This window comes from Vicia villosa, linkage group LG6 (genome assembly GCF_029867415.1).
Source record: "Vicia villosa cultivar HV-30 ecotype Madison, WI linkage group LG6, Vvil1.0, whole genome shotgun sequence".
Classification (NCBI taxonomy): Eukaryota; Viridiplantae; Streptophyta; class Magnoliopsida; order Fabales; family Fabaceae; genus Vicia; species Vicia villosa.
In genome coordinates, this window is record NC_081185.1 from 165,499,727 (window position 1) to 165,522,639 (window position 22,913).

Sequence of the window (22,913 nt, forward strand, 5' to 3'; positions counted from 1 at the left end):
TCTGGGTTACCTTTATTGATAATTGAACAAAAAAATATTGAATGGAATCTTAAAAAATGAAAATATTATTGTAGAAATATTGTTCATGAAAAACAATAGCTCTTTTTTTTCTTCATTCAATCATCTATGCAACATGTAACCTCTAAGTTGCTTTTTGTGGACTGCATGTAGTACATGTAATTTGATAACATTAACTCATTTTATTGTTAAATTGTAATTCCTAAAAAAATTTGATTTGATTTAGATGTCTGTAAATAATTTGTTACACACAAATTTGATTTAGATCTTAATTTTGTTGGGGCCTAAGAATATGTGCCAATACCCCTAGCACCATAGTTACAAAATTTTCCACCTTGTAATTCTATTTAAATTTAATAGTATTAGTATTTTTTTATTTTCCAACTTATTTATTTTTAATTAATTTTAGTTTTAATAAAAAAAACAATGCACTATAGCGCCATGAATGCTAGCGCCTCCTCTTACACACCCAAAGCACGACTACTCCAAATTGGTATGATGATAGTACAAGTGTTATAGGGTTTGGTGCAAGTGTGCAAATTTGAGTGCATGTGCTAGTTATAGGGTTTGGCGCAAGTGTGCAAATTTGAGTGCATGTGCTAGTAGAATTGTCACATCCTTTTCATACGGATTTTTTATTTGAAACATGAGTATTTTTATGAATAATGTGGAATATTGAGTATTTAAATTTAAAAAATTGGTTATTTGAAAAAAAAAGGTTTTAGTCAATAAATTTAAGAGTTCTAAAATTCAAATCTAAAGACGTAACGATAGACTCAAGAATTATTTGAGAAGTGTTGATTTTTATCCATTTTTTTAGAGTAAAAGAAATCCTTAGATTAAAACAGAAGCCAAAGAGGCCATACAGCCAAAGGTATCCTCCAAGGGAGGGATTACACCAGTTTAAGAATTGTTGCCAAGTCTTTTACCTACTTGCACCATATGATGGGCATCAACATTACAACTTCTACTTAGATACACTACAACAACATTTTTAAAACTATGTATTAACTTCCTGCAATCATTCACAAGCAATTCAAGAGTAACAGAATAGGTTACACCATTGATACAATGCACCAGCACTAGGGCCTCCGATTGAAACACAATGTTACTAAGCTTATGCTCCAAGGCAAGATGCATAGCCCACATAATCCCCATCAGTTCAGTAGTAGCAACATCAGTGAAGCTGGAGAGTCTCTGACAGGAAATTGTAATGATCTTATCATTGGTTGAATTAATCACACCGCTTAGGGAAACAATTCCACCCTCAAATCACCATGCATCAAATTGGACAAGCCAAGAGGAGTTTGTTAAAGTTTCAAAAGCCAGCTCAATAGTTCCGCTTTGTCTTATATTCCTAGTGTCATTCCATTCCGAACACTGAATCCAGAATGTTATGGGCAATGATTTCTGGAATTGGCACTGCACTCTTAAAAACCAAATTGTTTCTAGCTTGCCAAATTTTTCATAGACCTGTACACACCACTTGGGCCAAGAAAGGATCTTTCATATTCAGACACCTATAGATCCAGTCAAAGACATCTATACCTTATGGAACCCTTACACCCAAAGGTGGAGAAAAGAAGACACGCTTGGAAAAGTCACACTCAATAAAAACGTGTCGACTATCCTCAGGAAAGGAATGACAAAACGGACAGGAGTTATCAGTAAAGATGTTCTTGAGCAGTCTCTAAATGAAGTTCTTTGTCTTCTCTAGGATCAGGGATTTCCACAGTTTTTTCCAACATGGATTATCAGTAGCAGATGAGGGGCCAGGAACATGATTTTGCTTCTGCTTGTTAAGGAGAGGATATGTCGTTTTAACAGAGTACTCAATCTATTTCTCAAAATGCCATATCAATTTATCCTCTGGAAAAGATCTTGAAAGAGGTATGCTGAGAATTATGTTATGTATCGCTGCCCATGAAGGCATCTTGAACCAGATTAGACTGCCATTGACCCAAATCAGTATCAATGAGATCGGAGAATTTAGTTTGGTGATCTGTTAGATCCTGCCAAACCATAGGCTTAAAGCCAGGGATAGAAGGAACCCAATTATCCTTCCAAACAAATATCTTCTCCATATTCCCAATTCTCCATCTTGAACCATTGATAACTGAAATTCTGGTATGACATAACTCAGATGTCCTATAAGATGTCGAGACATCTGATCTGACAGCAACATGTACAAGAGATATAAACCTGTAAAAGCATGCACTGCAAAGCAAAAAAACACACAGAATTGTTGACTCAGTTTGGTGACAAACACACCTACTCTGGGGGCATACCAAGCCAGGAATGAAGTCCACTATCAGCAGTATTAATTTAGAGCTAAACATCCCCGTTTACACCCCCTCACTTAATCCCTATCCAATGACCCTTCTACCTAGATCCTCTCTAGATATGGAATCATCGCAATGATGTTGCACAGGTTTCCAGACCCATGATCTGTAACAACGATTTAATTTCCACAATCTTGTATATACAGAATAGAAGACACACTTCCATGATGAGGAGACACACTCCTATGTCGGGTAGGAAGCCGCACTTCCCTCCATACTCAGCCTTGACTCTAGACTAAGAACATATACTTAGAGTTACTTAAAAGCTTCCTCCAAGAACAATACTCAACTCATTACCTAAAGGCTTCTGAGTGAGAACACAATGACCATCCCACAAATTGGGTGGTTCATCGACCAACACAACTCTTATAATTTACATGATGGCTGGCTTGGCTTTTTAGGTTACATTGCTTCTATTTATAACCTATTACCCAACTGGTTTTGGGCTTCTAATCACATCAAATAAGCTGTTACAAATCTCCAAAAGATTCTCCTACAAAATAGGTCTTCAATAAAATCTTCCTAATTAATCTCCAAAATCAGAAAGTCTTCATTCAAACATATTCTTATTTGATTCTTCCAGATTCTTCTTTGCGCCACATATGATTGCATAATATTGGTTAGTAATATTCTGCAGCTGTCAATTACTTAAGTCTGAAGTAACTAAAAGATAAGCCCTGGCGCGATGTCGAATGAAACATGTTTCGACATCTTCTTTGACATGTTGCTTCCAGATGTTGAAACACTTCAACACAACATGTTCTTCTGTTAAGTAGATTTTCAACCTGTTTTCTCTTACAAGTATAATTCCTACTTAACTAATTACTGCTATATTAGTTTTATCAAACATAATGCCAATTCAAATAATAGAGAAACAACAATAACCATATCTTTTGCACTCAAAATGCTACGCCAAGCACAACTAGGCTTGAATTCCACAGGAGCCTCAGAAATTCTACACCTAGCTGTTAGGAGTCATACAAAATATTTTAGCCTACGTGTAGTGTTTGGTAGAAAGAAAAAGGAAGTCTTCTCTTTGGTCCTTGATAGAGTTTGGAAGAAGGTGAAAGGGTGGAAGGAAGGATACCTGTCGAGAGCTGGTAAGGAAATCCTAATAAAAGTTGTGGCACAATCAATTCCAACTTACATTATGAGCTGCTACAGATTACCAGAGAATTGTTGCAAGGAGATTGAGGCTATTCTAGCTAGCTAGGTTCTGGTGGGGCTCCAAGAAAGGTGAAAGGAAGATACATTAGATGAATTGGAATCGAATGGCCCATTCTAAAGGTGTGAGAGGTTTGAGTTTTAGAGGAATAAGAGATTTTAATACTAAGCTGCTAGTTCTTGAGGTTAATGCAAGAAGATGTGTCTCTCCTAGAAAGGTTCTTTAAAGTAGGTGTTCATCCATATTAATGGTTTGAATAAATAGTATATTAGTTGAGTTTGGGGTTAAAGAATTTGTGCTTCGAGACATACCCATAAAGACTATGTTCAACTCTAACTTTCTTTGATACTACTAACTTTTAGTCATGTTGAATATTATTTTATTTTCGCACCTATAATTTACTTTGTGTTTTAAGTCTTACCCTTGAATCATGTAATTACCGCGGCCTACTTTGTGTATATACCATGTGCTTCTCCCATAGCTTAATTCAATACTACTATACTAGTACCTCTCAAATCATACTGGGATCAATGACTATGAGACTCTTCAAAACATTATTTCAATTTGAGAAAAAGTTCGGCATCAATTAGATTTTGATAATAGTACCTTTTTTATAAAAATATTTACGAGTTTGGAGACTAGGAAAGGGGTAAGTTTTCAAAAAAAATAAAATTTAAAAAATATAGAAAAATATTTAACATTTAAAAAAAAAAATTGTTTAGTATGATAAAAGAGTCATTATATTACTAAATTTTAAATTTTAGAATAGTATAACAACCTAAAAGATATTTGAAAAATTTATGTAAGCCTCCAAAATTCTTCTTCAATTAAATTTTTGAGTTCCCCTATTAAATGGGGTTTTTGGTGTTATAAATAAAATCAAATCCTCTAAAATCCTCCAATCCTCTAAATTCACATATAAATATACTTTAAATTTTTTAAAATTTAATCATTATAATAATTTTAATATAATATCATCAAAATGTTCATCTAATGCAATTATTTTTTGTTGAATAAACTTATATTTTATTTTACATATTTCTATATTTTGTAAAATTTAAAAAACATGTTCTTATATTTTTTAAATTTATTTTACTTTAAATAGCTTCATTTTTTTAATTTTACAAATAATTATCATTTAAAATCACAATAAATAATGTTATGTTTGATCTAAACTACCATAATACTAAAGCCTTCTAGATGACTCAAATAATTTTCATATTTTGACCACAAAGGACTAAAAATGCCAATAATTTTATTTAAATAATAATAATTTTAATTAATATTTTTTATGAGAAAGCATAATAACTAAAATAGGAATTTAGAAAAGTGGGAAGAGAAAGTGGTTAAATCAGTGAGTGGTATAAAGAGCGGAAGCATATTCCACAAGAAACCTTCTTATTTAAAAACACCATTCTTTCCTTCGGTCTCTTCACGCAGCCCCAACTCACTCATCCAACGTTCTTCTTATTCTTCTTCTTTCTCTCGTCGCGTTTCCGCGAACTAGGGTTCCGAATCCAAACCCTATCATCACCATCAACAGCAACAACAACAAGCAAAAATGCATTCCAGTCCCCTGCTTATCGAAGAACCGATTCGGATGATCTCGATACTCGAACCAGCCAAATACGTAACTCTCTTAATCTCGTTTCTTCTTTTTTATTTTTCTCTTTTTTTTATTTATTTATCATTATTGGATTGTATTTTGTATTTTCAGAGCTTTTTTCCTGCAATGACGAAGATTGTTGGTACCCTGGGACCTAAATCTCGTTCCGTTGAAGTTATTTCTTCTTGCCTCAAAGCTGGAATGTCTGGTATTTATTATTTCCGTTCATGTTATTTCCATTCGTGTAACTTTGAAAGTAGTTATGATTAATGGCAAATATTTTGAATGTTACAATAGTTTAAATTTGTAGTTATGATTGATCAATAGTTTAAATTTGTAGTAGCACTGACACAGGAAACACAAATATTTTGAATGTTACAATGATTACGATTGATCAATAGTTTAAATTTGTAGTAGCACTGACACAGGAAACACGACACTGACACTGACACGTCGATACCAATAATAATTTGAAAAAATGAATACATTAAATGTATTCTCAAGTGTACACAGACAAACCTTTTAGGTTTCATGAGGTGTGGGTGCTACAAAGACTTTGTATATGAATTAAATCTAATATTTAATAGACTGTTATATGATGTGGTTTTGTAATGTTTGTTATAGTGGCTCGTTTTGATTTCTCTTGGGGTGATGCTGAATATCACCAGGAGACTTTGGAGAATTTGAAGACTGCTATCAAAACTACTAAGAAGCTCTGTGCTGTGAGTGGTTGATAGAAGTTTATACTAAACACGTTGTTCTTTATTTTGCAAGTTTTTTGTTTGTTTTGTTGTGGATGTGTTTATTGTTGTTTTCGAATTTGTTGACTGTTTTGTTTCTTTCTTTATTGCTTTTGCTAGGTTATGTTGGACACAGTGGGTGCTGAGATGCAGGTTGTTAACAAAAACGAGACGGCGATTTCACTTGAGGCGGATAGTCAGGTTGTTCTAACTCCTGATCAGGGACAAGAAGCTTCTTCAGAGATACTGCCTATTAATTTTGATGGACTGGCCAAGGTTTGTTCAAGTTTTTAAACTATGATGAATTTACCTGATTCATGTTATTCGTGCCAACTACTAATGCTTATAGCTTAGCGCAAAATTGATTCATTTTTTTTATTGCATTCATTGTTATTTTTAACCTTAATCTTATTCATATTGTTTACAGTCAGTGACGCCGGGAGACACCATTTTCGTTGGTCAATACTTGTTCACAGGAAGTGAAACTACTTCTGTTTGGCTAGAGGTAAGATAAATGTAGCTGAAAGATTGTTTGTTTTTGCCAATAGGCCTTTTCTACTTTGTTATTGTGGTGTTCTTAAGTATTCTTTTAACATGCATCGGCCATTTGTTGATAACTTTATATTGTGATTTTGTGTAATATACTTGCAAATCTATATTAAGCGCCTAGTCACGTAGACTGGCATTAATAGAAATACTTGAAAAAAAGTCCTACATGCATGACAAGTTCTACTTGAAACTATGCAGGTAGCGGAAGTTGCAGGGCAGGATGTTGTTTGTACTATAAAAAATTCGGCAACATTAGCTGGAGCATTGTTTACCTTGCATGCTTCTCAAATTCATATTGATTTGCCTACCCTCACTGAGAAAGACAAGGAGGTAATTTCTACTTTTAACTTGCATCTTGTAGTGAGTCCCTCACTGTCAAACATGTAGAGCTTGTCTGTGCCTGAATTATAGGTTTCTTTAAAGTTCTGAAGTATCATTTTTCCGTTGCAGGTTATAAGCACTTGGGGAGTGAAAAACAAAATTGATTTTCTATCATTGTCATATACTAGGCATGCTGAAGATGTTCGCCAGGTTATTTGTGTTCCACATCCTTTGTGTTGTAACATCTGGAGTTTACAACTGGTCATTTAATTTTTTATTCTATTGCTGTTTCAGGCTTTCTACTAACAGACCTTATGTGTTTAAAATGCAGGCACGTGAATTCCTTTCTACATTAGGTGATCTCAGCCAAACTCAAATTTTCGCAAAGATTGAAAATGTTGAGGTGACCAGCATTTCTTCATAGTTTACTGGACAATCTTAAATTTTCTATAAATTAGGTCCTTGTCAGCTATGTTGATTCAAATGCATTTATATATCTGATTTTTTTTAGGGATTGACCCATTTTGATGAGATTCTACAAGAAGCAGATGGTATTATCCTTTCCCGTGGGAATTTGGGTATTGATCTTCCACCAGAGAAGGTTAGATTATTTATTTGTAATCAGTTTCTACGTATAATTTCTAGTTCTTTTACTTATCCTGCGTTGATGAGTGGTTTTAGGCATGCTGACAATGTACTTAATACTTCATATATTGTAACAATTTGTTCATTAAATAAATTGAAGTACATGCTTCAACCTAAATTTTTCTTGCCTAGATCGTCTGCCACACATTTTTAAGATTGGGGTTCTAGGACAGACAAAGTTTCATCAAATAGATGGATGACATATCCTTAGTACTTGAGGATCTTTTATATGATATTTGGTTATCTGATGTATAATTTCTAGGACCGACAAAGTTTCATCAAACTGATGGATGATATATCCTTAGTACTTGAGGATCTTTTATATGATATTTGGGTATCTGATCTATAATTTCCTCAGTACCCAGTTTCTTAAAACTTGAATAAGGTTATTTTGGAAACAATTGAATAGTCATCTGATGTATAATTCACTTTTTTATGTCATTAATTAATTAATGCATCAATAGTCATCTATGAAGTGGGGGGTTTGATGTTAAACCCAAAACCTAGAACAATGAAAGATGATAAGCCTTTATGGAGTGGTGCTGCATGCTTTTTGGAATGGAACAGGATGTTTATGTGTTTGATCTGAATTCACTTACTAAATTGTTACCAAATTTTAATATCTCAAACAACCATATCATTATAAATTAATAATTGTATTTATTTGGAAAATACCTAATAGCTCTAGGACTGGCTGTCGCAGAGATGTTAATCAACTGCCATTTGCTTTTGTAGGTATTTTACTTCCAAAAGTCCGCCCTTTACAAGTGTAATATGGCTGGGAAGCCTGCTGTGCTCACACGTGTTGTGGATAGCATGACTGACAACTTGAGACCAACTCGTGCGGAAGCCACAGATGTTGCCAATGCTGTTTTAGATGGTGAGTCATTAGTCATATGGTACCACTAGTTAGGTTGGTAACTATATCCGTATCCCGTACCTTTACTCGTATCCGGTACCAGCACCGGCAGCATACCCATTTACACTATCCATGCAATGTAGCCTGTACATGATTATCAAAGACATGATATATTGCCGTGCTTTTGACATTTTTTTCATATTAAATTTCATTTCCTGGTTACCTTTGGGTATTAACGACTAATAACAAATATGTAACAAATATGTATTATTTTCTTCCCTTGGTTTTGGCCCTTCTCAATGATGTTTTCTTCTAATATTGCTTGTTATATGTGGTTGTAAGAAATGGTTAATTGATATTTAATTTATTGAACTGTTATTAATATACAGGTAGTGATGCAATTCTTTTGGGTGCTGAGACTTTACGAGGGTTATACCCTGTTGAGACTATTTCTACAGTTGGCAAGATTTGTGCAGAAGTAAGTGCGGTTCAAAGCTCCTTTAATTTCGTTTGGCACTTAGATTTTTTCTGTTATTTAGGTTTTAGGTAATATTACTGAAATTTTTTTTTTGTGAATTTTGAGCTTTTGGCTTAGTAATTTGAGTTGGCATATTATTCTTTTCTGGTTCATAACTTCAGTCTTGTAGACATTTCTAACTTTACAATTGTTTGACTGGAGAAATGCCCGAGTTAATGTGCTCCATGACTCAGCCTATTTTTTTTGTCAAGACTACTCGACTTCTTTAGTTTCATATATCATTGGTTCCTGTGTATCTCACTTTTGTTTTACAAATAATAATGTATTACCACCATGCGTCCCTTTTACAATATATGTATACAGTGGATGTTGCTTAATGAGCACATTGGTTGCTTATTGTATTAGATTCTGTTTATTTCTGGTTTCACTATGAATTATATGTTTGCATCTACATACATGTGTAAAATCTTCTAAAAAGCAGGAATCTGAATTATCTTCAATTCTTTTCTTTATTTGAATATTAATTTATCCATATCATTTATGCTTCTTTTTATGTTATGATGGTTTAACAGGATACTTTTGCATAATAACATGGCATTAGTGATGAGTCCTTTCATTCATATGAGTGAGCCTGTTTGAAATTTCACCAATAATGCGGCTGATATCTATGCCCTTTGTTTCAGGCTGAGAAAGTTTTCAATCAAGAGCTTTATTTTAAGAGGACAGTCAAACATGTTGGAGAACCCATGACCCATTTGGAATCCATAGCATCCTCTGCGGTATTTACATTTTAACCTTATCCTTATTTTTTTAACGGTGATTCCTAGTGCACGAGGTGGTGAGGCAAAAGTGGCAAGGTTGTGGTCTAGTGATGTGGTGGTCACATGTTATAGGTTCAATATCAGTATCTAAGCCTTTGATGACCCCTCATGCTGCGGAGAAACATCTTACTTTCTCATGCATGCCTGTCTATTTAAAAAAGAGTAATTTTTGGCTATTCTTTTTTTGAAAACTTGGTATCTGGCCCTTTAGACAGACTAGTAGTTTTTTTCGGTCTAAAGTAGTTTTTTCTATTGTTTTTGCTTTTTAGTCTTGGTTTTTGTTCAAAGTTCATCTATAAAGGAATCTTCTAAAATGCAAATCCTATTTATTTAGGTTCGTGCAGCTATTAAGGTGAAGGCTTCTGTTATCATTTGCTTCACTTCATCTGGAAGGGCTGCAAGGTAAATTCTTTGAATAATTGGATATGAATTATTAAAATCGAGGAGAATTGAACTAGATATTTTCTTTTGAGTTGGATCAAGTAATGGAAAATGAGTGCTATGGATAAATTAATATTCATATTAATTTGTATTCGTTGTATTTTCGCAAATCTCTGGAAGACTTCTAAACTTGCCATGTGCACTTTTCAGATTGATAGCAAAGTACAGGCCAACGATGCCGGTTCTCTCCGTTGTGATACCCAGACTTAAGACAAATCAATTGAAATGGAGCTTTAGTGGAGCTTTTGAGGTTAGATTTTAGCTTTTGTCTCATATTTCTTATATCCTGTTAACTGTCCATGGATTGCTTATTTACTTTTATATATCCATGGATGTGACTGGTGCTTCTGTCATTTTTAAGAGACTGGAGCTATTATTGTTATGACTTTGATATCTAGCCATAATAAATACTAAGTTGCCTGATTTTAAGGATAAAATATGACAAGGGAGTTTCTGGTTGTCATTAAACTCTCCACTTTAATTGGGTAATTTAAATTTTGGAGGTATTTACGAATTATGACAAATGAGTCAATAGCCATTGTTGTAAATGTAAAATAAGTTTTACCCCAATGATTAACTGACGAGTTGCATTTCACATTAACACCAAATATTATTTTACTTTTATACTCTAAAACCAAGTTGTACACTTTTAAGTAAAATCTGTTTTTTGTTCATAACGTTGTTAAATAAAAAATTTATTCCATTGTTTCTTGTTTCCAGGACCAACTACCAATACATTTGTGGGAAAGCTTATTTACTTCTAATGTACTACTATGCTACTCCCTCCACCCCTAAATATAAGACCCTCTTAGAGAAATTTTCTTTCTTTTAACAAGACTCTTCAAATTTTCAAATGCATTAACTATTTTTTACTAACTCCCTAATTATTATAATATATCTAGGGACGAAGGAAATACTATCTATATATACTCATATACTTTATAATAATTCTACAGTAATATTTTACTGTGAAATATTATCTAGAGTAATTTTTCTATCTAGTTGATATTTTAAGACAACATACTTATACTGCAATTTTTCCCAACTATTATTAACTGTATCCGGTATAAAACAATACAACCATAAATTCTAGTCAGCTTTGAAAAATGATGCTCTACTGGCCTGGATTTGCGGGAAAATGGAGTCTTAAAAAACATAATTGAAGTCACAATTTCATTTGGCAAGCTCTACTTCCAATTCATCGGGAAATTGATGAAAGGGGTTCCTAGAATACTCCCAAGACAAGTTCAATAAGGTTCATTTGAATATGGCTATGCAGTGTCTTCCCAATCTGGTATGTGAGTGTGACAACAAATTTATGGTGTTGGTGAAGAATCACAAGAGTTACTCAATGCAGAATTTTCAGCATGTGTCCTGCAAGTGAGTAATATCTTTACTTAAGTGTAAAGAGGATACTTACCCCACATTGAATGTCTATTTGGAGATTGCATCAGGTTACATGACGGGAAGGTTGCTTCTTAAGTTGGATGTTGCTAAGCACGTAATTTCAAATCAGAATAGGAAACAAGCTTTATTTTGGGAAATTTTGGAAATAACTGAGTTATGCTTTTTGTCAAGTTGGTATTCATGGAAGATAGTCGGCTGATATTTGGGTCTTCAATAGAACCTTTCTGAAGGTTTTAGTTGAAGTTCCACACCTGATGCAGGTTATGAAGTCAGTGGAGCCGTTGAAGAGAATAGAAAATGGGTTGCAAGGAAAGCAAGGGCAGTGCCTTTATCTATTAACGCAACAACTTTGTTGCATTATTTTGGGGAAAAGAATGCCACCACATGCAGAACATGTGACCCCAGAGGAAGCTCTCGAGTGACATGCATAGCTGAGTCATTGTGTTTTATGCTATGGGATCCAGGTTTAGGGTTTAGGATCCTCATTGTGTAACGTGGGCCCAAAGAGTGATGTGGATAGGGTGAGGTTAGTAGGTTGTCTAGCTCGCAGTTTTTTATACATAGTGAGAAGGGAAAGGGTGAAGAAATCTTTCTCGGAGGAGTCAAACTCTGGATCAGTTTTGTAGAGAATCTTCTCTCAATCCTGAATTTACTTCAATACTACAATTTTCTTTTTCTGCTTTAATTCTTCTCAGTTCTATCAGTACATCTTTGTGATTACAAACTTGTATTTACCAGGATGAATGTTATGTTGTTTATATCTGATCATCTTGTTAACCAACTTACATTTCATGACACAGGCAAGGCAATCACTTATTGTAAGAGGTCTCTTTCCCATGCTTGCTGATCCTCGACATCCTGTAAGTTCTTGATCTTGCAAATTGTTTCTCGAGTTTATCTGTTTTTGTAACTGAAGGTTGTTCTTTTGAGGGAAGTATGAAGCATTGGATGCTGAATATAGATTAATCTACGGAAAAACCAAACTATAGGAAATGGGATAAGTTTTGTAAATTTGTAATACCACGTATGTCCTTAATTATTAGCCATAGTTTATATTACTAGATTCATGTTAATTTGTCTAGGAATTAAAAAATCAGAACCAGACACATCTATTCACAGGATAATTTAGTAGTGATTACTGACTTTTCTTAATATATAGAAAAAGGGAAAGTAGAAAAAGTATACTATTTAACAATAAATCCTAGGATATGCTGTTGAAACATTAAACTTCATTTTGTATGACATATATTTGATGATCTGAGACTAACTAGGCATTGATATCATATTTTAACTGCAGGCTGAATCAACAAGTGCCAGTAACGAGTCTATTCTGAAGGTAGCCCTTGATCATGGAAAAACATCAGGAGTTATCAAGCCACATGATAGAGTTGTTATTTGCCAGAAAGTTGGTGATGCATCTGTTGTTAAGATTATCGAGCTTGAAGATTAAGTGATTCACACAGTTAACGTCTTTTTTGTCTTTTTGGTTGGTCATCACCAAGTTTTGGCAGAAGCAGATCATTCTGCTTTCACGATTTGAAGTTAACTCCACTGGGTTTCGGTGGCTAGTTATTATAGTACCATTTTATGTACTGAGAATGAATGTTGGGCTAATTATACTGGTTATAATATCATATCATACATAAAATCAAAGGGAGTTTATCCTTGATGTAATTTTTTTGGAACTGGATTGAGTTGCAATCCAAATAGAAACAGTACACAGTAGGTGTTTGAATCCATAGCTTGAATTAAATATAGTATTCAAAAGTACCTTTAAAAACTGTACAAGAACTCAATTCTTTTTATCCAGTCTAATTTGTTTATTTTGGATTTATGTGAGGTTAATTTGAAAAAGACTTTAGTTGAGATGTACTGTCAAACTACTGGTGCTTATTCCTTTTTTTTTCCCTTTACTTTTGACTGGATTTTGCCTGTTTGCTTGAAAACCACTATCAGCATTATTAAACAATTCTGTGGATGTTTGTAATCAGAAGCATACAGGCCACATTATTCATGATTAGTTGTAATTTTAACTTTGTGCAAATTATTAACTTTGACTTGTTTAGATCAAAGTAACAAATTTTTAGACTTGGAAAGACCGCAAACTCACGTCCAATACCCATTGAATACCTCTAGTCTAGCTTCAAATAGTGATGTCCTCTAACTATGGGTTATGATTCAATTTATTTAATCACAATTGAATTGAATGATTAATATTCCTTCTGTTCTTAATTATAAAAATATTTTTACTTTTTTTTCTTTTCTATTTTAATATAAGACTTTGCAACGAAAGTAACATTTAATAGTTTTTTTTATGATATTAATAATTGTATACATAAATATGTAAAAGAAATATTTATTGACAGATTTACTATAAAACTCTTTTTATTTACCAGAAATAAATAAACTAGTATATACTAAATGTGATTCAAGTCAATCCTATTCAGACTGGTTCAATTAGATTTGATCTCATTCTATAGGACCATGTATCAAGTATTTGTACCTAACTATTAACAATCACAAGATTTTGGTTCAACTTAAATCGAGTAACGTGATATTAACATAATTGCTAGTAACCAATATTATTATCAGCCAATGTCCAATCTATTTTACTTTTTTCTTTTAAATCCTTTTGTACTAGCTTCTGTTGAAAAAAGCACCAGGAGTTTCAGAACAAGACATTATTTTCCATGAAAAATAATAACATGGTTAAGTTGATGCTCCCTGTCAATGCTCTTTTTAATCAAAATTTCTTACACTTTGTAAATTGATTTTCAGGATGGAATTTGTCATAACGAGTAATTTTTGTATATAAACAGTTGAAGACGAAACGTTAACACGAAGCACCCGTGGCCTAATGGATAAGGCGTTTGACTTCTAATCAAGCGATTGTGGGTTCGAGTCCCACCGGGTGTGCATATTTTTGTACATTTTATGGTTTTTTTTTCTTTTTTCAAAGCATAAGCTAAAAAAGTTATTGCAGATTCAAACACTCATACATCAAATATCCATGCAATTTTCTTTTTTCAAAGCATAAGCTAAAAAAGTTATTGCAGATTCAAACACTCATACATCAAATATCCATGCAATTTTTATCATAATGCACTTAATGGATAAAAAAAAACTAACTTATTACAACAAAATCCAAACACAAATTTCTTCCACTCTAAGTAGAAGAATGCTGCTGTTGCTGCATCTGCTGAGTATTCTCCAACTCAACCTCCTTCTGCCGAAGCAACAAAACCATTCTATCAATCTCCAAACACTTCCTTTCATTCTCAAGCTTCTGTCTCTCCATTTCCCTCTCTTTGTTACTACTAAACCTCTCCCATTTCAACCTTTGTTTCTCAATCTCAAATCCTTCAACATGATAGTTCATCTGTTCTTCTCCCAACTGCACAACCCTCTTCTTCATCCACTGCTTCTTCTCCCAACAACTCTTCACTCCATCTTGCAACACATTTGTCACTTCACTACTCAGCTGTTGCATCATCGCAGTTGACGAAGCCGAAGCCGAAACCTTCCTTGTTTTCTTCCTCAAATGATCATTATTCTCATCTTCACCTGATTCTTCTTCCTCCTCTTCAGAATCCTCCTCCCATTCATCCTCTTCGTCTTCATCCTCGTCCTCTTCTCCTCCTCCGCTTTTTCCTTTCAGTTTCAACATTCCTATTCCGTTCGACGAATGCAAACATTGTTGCTCCTGCTGCTGCTGAGGTTGCTGTTGTTGCTGCTGTTGCTGCTGCTGCTGCTGTTGTTGTGGCTGATTCTCATTCGAAGACTGTTGCTGCTGCTGCAAAGTATTATTCCCATGGCCACAACTATTATGATAAGCACACATTTCTCTAAAGAAAAGGTGCTTAGAATTCAAAAGCTTCCTCGCTTCGTCTTTAAGTTTCGCCGACAAATCCATACTATCCAACAAGCTTTGATTCTCAACAACCCTACAAGCTGTTCCTTTTCCGACAATATCATTAACCCTCTTGTACCTTTTGTTCAAATCATTGAACTTGTCTTCACATTGTTGTGGCGAAACATAGTATCCCTTCTCCATCATCCCTTTAGAAACCGATTTCCATTTACCTTTCTTCTGTAACAAGCCACTCACTTTCTTTTTAATATCAGCACCTATCTCCGAAGTACCCGCTTCGTCACCGATGTAATAAACAGCCATTATTAAGAGCCTTACCATTGTGTCTGTCCATTTCATTCTATGCCATGGTGATCCTTTTCTCTTTGGGTCACCACCAGAGGCTTCATCTGCTCCGAAACACGGCTCGTCTTCATCACTGAGGTTGACTTGTTTGTTGTTGTTGTTGTTGTTATTATTGATGGTTTTTGATGAGTAAGAAGGGTATGTTTGTTTTATTGATTGATGAGGTTGATCATATGAAACCATTTGGTGATGATGATGATGCAAAGTGTGAGAATGAGAATTTTGTTGTTGTTTTGAAGGGTTTTCTACACCTATAAATCCATTGTTTATAGTAGGAAAAATTCCATTGGATTCCATAAAGACTATATATTATAGTTCACTAATATTGGTTTATGTGTAATTAATATAACATCATCACATATTCACAATGCTTAGTTATGTGGTTAAGCTTTTTGAAAGAGTTGAAGTGGTGGAAGTAAAGTCAATGAGATAGAAGAAAAAGCAAAATGGAAAGAAGGGTTTAAGAGAGAATATTAAGATGTGTTAGTGTGTATTAAAGTATGTATATAAAGGGTTGTGAAGCAAGTGGTTTTGGTTTTGTGGGTGGAGAAACAGGAAACAGCACATAGTTTTGGTTTGTGTGAGTGATTTGGAATAATAATAAGCCACAAGTTTTGGGTGAAACTGGTTGAGATTACTACTAATACTACCACCACGTTCACTCAAAAGCCGTTTCAAAGTGATGGATTTGTTGAGTATGTTTGTTTATTTTAAAAGTCAATATTAAAGCCAAAAATTACTCGTGCGTTATTTTGATTATACAAAAATAATACAATTACAGGATATATTTAGTTCTCTAAATTTTCAAAGTAGTGGAATAAATCTTTTGGTCAAGTGAGAATAGATTGAGCGAGAAAGGTTTAACCATATCTGAGTAAACCTGCTATAAATTCAAAATTTAAATATGGTCTGTAGTCTATTATAGATTCATTTTTAAGTATGAGTTTAGTCTTTTTTTGAATGTTTGATTGACCTAATAGCCTACTAAATTACTACTTCATTTGAAGTTTTGTAAATAAGCAATTCAATTAATGTTAAATAGACTAATAAATTAAAATATTAATGAGACTAAATATTCGTTTCTATCGACTCATTTGAGTTTATCTATTAGCATAAATTTTGTGACAATATTTGTTTGAATGAAGTTATAAAAACAACTTATGACATTGTTCACATTAGATTTTTTTCAATTTATTTTGATAAATTATTAAGATAACTAAACTTTATTTGTGCACTGTAATTCAAAGTACAAAGTTCAATATAATAATAATAGTTTTATTCATATTTATTTACATAGACCGGTATAATAGGCAATGTTTTAAAAATCGGACCGGTCATCAAACCGGGGAGGATACTGATTCATTTATCGAATCACTAGGTCACTGGTCGAACCGCGTTACCAAACCGGATTAAATCGGATAACTCACTTTAATAGACATGTCATTATAACAAAACTATATATATATATATATATATATATATATATATATATATATATATATATATATATATATATATATATATAAAATCGGTCGAACCAGATCATTCAATCTCTAAAAAAATATAACTATCACTTAATTTTTTTGGAAAATATCATATAATAAATTCACTAGTTCATAAATTAAATTCAAATTTAAACATAAGTATCTCACATAACAATAGTACATACTACAAAGTCTAATCGCAAACAAAGTCTAATTGCAATATAATTAAATTGAGTACTTTAGAACAAAAATACTCCAATATCTATTAAGTTTAGTTCCAACGAGGTAAAATTATTTCAATATTGGGATCGCCTTTCATATCAAAACCATCTGCAGCAAAATCAATCGCATTTGCAACATCTTCCTCATCAATGATATCATTACTTTGGTTGTTTTTTCTAGAATTAAGTTGTGCATCTCCCTAAACGTCAACTCATTCAAATTTCATTCATTTATAACAACATCAATTTAAAGAGTATAGCAATTGACATATACTAATAAATTAAAATAACATAATTGTAATCACAATAACTAATACCATACTAATATCATTTGAAATAGGTTGAATTGTCATACTAGCAAGATCTTTGCGTAGTGCTTTCACCTCCTCAATAATCAAGAATGATGGTGAATCCTCTAACACCCCTATTAAAAAAAACAAACATAAAATCAATCATATATTATTGTCAACCATTTTCTTCAATCCAGTATTAAAAAACTTTTTGTTCTACACTTCTACTTATTCTTTATAAAACATATTATTTCACTTTTATTTTATTCAAGCACCACCTAATTTATTCAAGCACCACCTATTTCACTTTTATTTCTAGTTTTACTTATTCTCTATATAAGAACATGTAAGAAAGTGTTTAGCCTTTTAACAATAAAACCTGGAGATACTTACACTATTATGCCTCTGTTTCATTTCACAAGCACCCGTATCTTTTATTACATGAAATCCTATTAGTAAAAAAATGTAAAACTTCCATGAACAATACCATTCAGTAAGAAACCAAAATCGATCACTTACACCTCTTCAATAATAAACAACAATTGGTCCTATTAAAAATGAATGATGTTTTATTGGAAATTCAATAGCAGCTGAAATTTCCCTATGCAAAGTATTTAGAGTTTGATGGTTGCCATTTACAACATTGGCTTTCAAAATCATTCTGCCGGTTTAAAATCAAAGATGAATGGAAACAGAGGAAATCACCCTAAAAATTAAACTAACCATAATTTCAACAATTTTTATCTTGAACTAACCTAATCTTTAACACATATCAGAAATCAGAATATAGATCAGAGATGAATGAAAACAGAGGAAGTATTGAACCTGGAAAGTGACGGTGGTGTGGCGGGAAGCAAGGCGGTGGCGCGGTGGTGGAAGCTTTTGTTTCTTTCACCTAGGTTGAGTTTCTGACTTTCTATTTCTTTCTTCAGTTTTGCGTATTTGGAAATCTCAAAACCAGATTTTTCATTTTTTTTTGTAATTTCTAAAACTCAAAACCACGTCGTTTTGAGTAAAAAAGGGCATTGAAACCGTCGGTTTTCCTCGGTCTAACCCGGTTTTTACCGTTTACCATCGGTTTGACAACATTCTCGATCGAGCTATTGAACCAGACCGGTTACTAGTCTGATTCCCGGTTCAACCGGTCCGACCGGCCGGTCCAATTTTTACAACACTGGTCAAGACATTGCATAACCAAGCTATAAACTATATTAACCTACTTTTCACGCTTAATTAACCAATATTATTTTACTACTTAATACTACTTTTTGATGTCTAAATATATATTAATCAAAGTATGAATTGTATTAATCAAATTTTTATATACTATTAACCAAAGTTGCTTGAGAGAAAAAGTTATAAAAAAAGTCAAAAATAACTTGTGCATAAGGTATTTGTGAGAGGTTGTTGTGTGAAGTTTTCTCCTGAGAGAACAATTAAGTACTTGTGCAGAAGCTAGATTGCAGAAGCTGGTGTGATACCCTCAATGGACAAGGTATCAAAAACAATAACTGCAAGACAAGTAAAACAATTGCCAGAGAAAGGATTAATCCCTTTTGGAAGTCTAAGTGTGAAGTTTGATGTATTTGACAAGATTGGTGCAATAAATTGAGCACCCACTAATCACAGTTCAGACATCACCTATGTCTTGGCCAAGTTGATCTTTTAAATTGGAACCGAGTCTAAACTAAACTTTGGATAATATGTGTTTAATCATACCATGAAACATGCTGACACCTATGTTGCAAAGCTTCCAATAGTTCTTCCTTGCTTAACCACTAGGATCATCTTAAATCAACATCCCAATATTTTGCATGCTGAAGAAATGAAGAATAAGAAATTAGTGCCACTGACTCTTGACTATAGGGTATTTGTTGGAACACATGTCCCGGACATTGTGGTGCCAAGAAATTAAAGACAACCTCCATATGGGAATTCTTCTTATGTATTCAAAGCCACTAAAAATGTTGTGTTACATAAATTGATGGAAGTGTCTACAGCTGTGCAAACAACAATTAGTGCAAGTACCATCAGGAAGAAGAATTGGATGAATTAATCAATCAAATGACCACTGAGAATGAAGGTGAAGAATAAACTGGTAATGAAGAAAAGGAATGAAGAGAAGATGAGGAAGATAGTTTTGAATATTAATTTGCACAAGATATGAACGTCAATCAGGATGTTCCAGACATCCGGTATGAGATGTGGTATCTGATGTGCATTGGATGCTGATTAGCTACAATTTTTGTTTTCTATACGTAGTATTTTTGGCCCTTGTGTATGGACACACTTTTAACGTTGCTGGTTTTGTAAGGATCTTGTAACAATTACTATGCACTGTGTCATTGATTTAAGATGCACAAGATTTGAATTTCAATCCTGATGTTTTGACATTATGTTCAACATATGTGCTCATGATTGATATTTTCTACTCCTTACCATTATGTTCACTAAATGCGTTGACTGGGCTAATACCTTTGCCAAATTGTGGCAAAAAGAGGGAGTAATGGTGTACAGTGGAGTGGTGTGACTACTACTAACTACTGACTTTATGGCGTATGCTGCTGACTGATGCTAACTTTGGTGTACTTAATACTAACTAATTGGTGTGATTGGTACTAAATATTGCTTACTACTAACTGACTGGTGTGATTGGTACTAATTATTCTGACTTTTACTTGTTGTGTGCAAATATGTTAAAGCATCTGGCTTGGGATTTGTGTATGTTGATCTCCTTGTATGTTAGTAGTATCTTTTGACTTATGATTGTGACTACTAATTGTGTGTGCATGCATGACTAACTGATCATGAGTGATTCCATGTATTGACTGATATGGGAGCATCATTGTGTGACTGACTGATGTGTAGAAACCTATTGATTTCTGACTTGTGCTACTGTCTTCTCCTGTTGTTGCTGAAGTGTGTTACTTTGTTTTATACTTTTGTTGTTGTTGCCGATGTTTGCTCGGGATGTTATGAGTGTGCTTTGTTTATGATGCTCAGATTATGGTATTTTTAAATACTTACCCTTTCCACATCTTATAAGTTTTGAAAGAGTTGTTTTGATAAAAATTTTAAAGGGGAGATTGTTGTTCCTTTTGGATTGGCTGCATTATGCAAAACAACATGTAGTGTACAATATGGTTTGATGAAGAAAGGACACATGTGGGACATGATGTTCTAGAAAGAGTGGCACATCTAACCCCTGTTGTAGTTTCAGCTTTGGCGCGTTTTCTTTTTGAATTATATGAGCACGTTTTTTAATTTGTTTCTAATTGATTTTGTTGCTATCTTTTAGCAACTTAATTAATTAGATTTGTTTGATGATTTATTAATTTCAAATTTAAAGATTTGGAAATTTAAATTTGAATTCAAATCAAATCAAATATTATTGTGGAGTTGTTTTAAAAAACAAATCTTATCTGAATCTCCACTTTATCTGCTGATCAAATCTATGCTCATTGGAGGAAAGCCCAACAGATGAATTCTATTTAAAAAGACTCAATTCCATCGTTGAAGACCATGTGCTTAATTGAAGATATTTAGTGTTAGGGTTTATATTTTAGTATTTGGTCATGTTGTTTGTATACCACTCTCGCGCTTTCATTCATATCTTAAAGCATAGAGTTTGATTTGTTTTGTTGAGTTATAATTCAACATTCTTTAAGTTTTTTTATTGAATTTGATCACCAGTGTTAATGATTGAGGAAAAGTGATAGAGGTTCTCGTATTTAGGGGGCGTCTTAAATAGAAAGTCATTGGGTAGTATTAGGAAAAGATTGTGAACAAGGTGTGTTCTTGTAAGACTAAGTATACTAATATTATTGAGAATAAGTTTTCTTTCTTGGGTTGGATGCCGCCCAGATGTAGGTATGATATACACTGAAATGGGTTAACTATTATTATATTTATTACTTTTCTGCTTCATCATATTTTATAATTTAAGTTGCCATAACTTGGTTGTATACATTGTCTTAAACATTGAGTACTCCAACGTTTGTCCCCAAGAACAAAATTTTAATCTTATTCTACTTCAATCTTGCATGGGTATCGCCAAACTCTATTTTGGTCTTAGAACGTGCCACCTAATCATATGAAGGAAGCAACTATTTTGTTTGATAAAGAGTTATGAAGGTCGGTTGAAGACATCATGGTTGGTTGGGGTCCTTTCTTTGGGGTCCCTCAACGGAGGTGGCATTTATTACCTATTAGAGTTGTGGGATCCGGTTTGTATTCAACAATAAAGGTTGTCTCATACATTTTTTTATCCTCTAGGATCCAATCTTGGGTGTTATAGGATCATATATTGAAAAGACAAAAGAATATATGGTATGGACCTTAATTTCGACAGAGTTTTAGATGGTCTTAGTGTTGCACTTCCAGATTTTTAACCTTAGAAATTTTACTAACAATGACATCGTCCCCCATAAAGCACAACATGTTTTCGGAAGTGCCCTTTTTAATAAAAGTGTTCAGAACATGAATGTAAAGTTTGACATGACCAAATACAAAAAATAATTTTGGGTTGTTTGCAAGTATCACATGCTCAAGATTTTCTCCTTGCTATCCATATTGATAATCTAGGTCAACATATGCCCCCGGTAGAGTATCGTACCATCCTTAATTACCGACTTATAATTCCCTTATTTTCCATTGATGAAGTTTGTCCTATTTTCCGCAAGGCGTGTTTCGATACATTTAGGAAACACTTCATTCATCGTAAGGAGCTTCTAGGATTCAAATACCGACATAAATTTGTTAGGGATGCTTTATTTGATATATTTTGGCGTGTAAGTAGGAATGACAACGGGCCGGGTGCGGGTTTCACACTACCCAAACCCGCACCAGAAATATCGGGTGGTACCCGAACCCGAAGGCTATTCAGGTGGAAAAATAACACCCACACCCATATCCGTTGGGTTCGGGTTTTTTCACCCAAACCCGTAGCAAAATACATAAAATACAATTTTCTTACAACTTTCCACAATATATATATATATATATATATATATATATATAAGCGGTGTGATTTCGGGTTTTGGATGTGGGTTTCACACTATCCAAACTCGCACTCGAAATACCGGGTGACATCCGAACCCAAACCCAGTCAACTCGGATTTTCATCCGTTGACTCGGGTTCGGGTGCGGGCGCACCCCGCGGGTTTGGGTCTGTCTGTCATCCCTACGTGTAGGGGTATCTGTGAAAAAAGAGACGCATGTAAATTTCTTTACTGACACAAAAAAAAGGAGATTGATACTTAGGTCAGCAGATATTCTGGTGTACGGATGGTGGAGAGAAACATGCATGTG

At 33.7% G+C, this 22,913-nt stretch overlaps 2 protein-coding genes, 1 long non-coding RNA gene and 1 other non-coding gene across 5 annotated transcripts; 2 read left to right on the forward strand and 2 right to left on the reverse strand.

Moving 5' to 3' along the window:
• The first annotated feature begins 4,892 nt into the window (after window positions 1-4,892).
• On the forward strand, window positions 4,893-13,406 carry LOC131611009 (pyruvate kinase 1, cytosolic). 2 transcript variants are annotated; one of them, XM_058883123.1, is made up of 17 exons: window positions 4,893-5,155; window positions 5,243-5,339; window positions 5,756-5,853; window positions 5,992-6,147; window positions 6,299-6,376; window positions 6,619-6,750; window positions 6,871-6,951; window positions 7,073-7,144; window positions 7,253-7,342; window positions 8,122-8,266; window positions 8,635-8,723; window positions 9,407-9,502; window positions 9,879-9,946; window positions 10,136-10,235; window positions 10,706-10,750; window positions 12,193-12,252; window positions 12,690-13,406. In XM_058883123.1, the coding sequence occupies exons 1-17, from the start codon at window positions 5,087-5,089 to the stop codon at window positions 12,840-12,842; spliced, it is 1,629 nt and encodes a 542-aa protein (XP_058739106.1). In that variant the 5' UTR covers window positions 4,893-5,086; the 3' UTR covers window positions 12,843-13,406. The 2 variants fall into 2 exon arrangements, with proteins under 2 accessions (XP_058739106.1, XP_058739108.1); XM_058883125.1 differs by lacking the exon at window positions 10,706-10,750 and having other exon boundaries at window positions 4,895-5,155.
• Window positions 13,407-14,235: 829 nt separating this feature from the next.
• Window positions 14,236-14,308, forward strand: TRNAR-UCU (transfer RNA arginine (anticodon UCU)). The gene has a single exon. It is a non-coding gene; the product is annotated as a tRNA-Arg (tRNA).
• Window positions 14,309-14,388: 80 nt separating this feature from the next.
• LOC131613107 (uncharacterized) lies at window positions 14,389-16,084 on the reverse strand. The gene has a single exon (XM_058884820.1). The coding sequence runs from the start codon at window positions 15,903-15,905 to the stop codon at window positions 14,559-14,561; it is 1,347 nt and encodes a 448-aa protein (XP_058740803.1). The 5' UTR covers window positions 15,906-16,084; the 3' UTR covers window positions 14,389-14,558.
• Window positions 16,085-17,206: 1,122 nt separating this feature from the next.
• Window positions 17,207-18,814, reverse strand: LOC131613109 (uncharacterized). The gene is made up of 3 exons (XR_009287570.1): window positions 18,429-18,814; window positions 17,997-18,052; window positions 17,207-17,737 (listed from the first exon to the last, which is right to left on the reverse strand). It is a non-coding gene; the product is annotated as an uncharacterized LOC131613109 (long non-coding RNA).
• Between the last annotated feature and the right edge of the window lie 4,099 nt (window positions 18,815-22,913).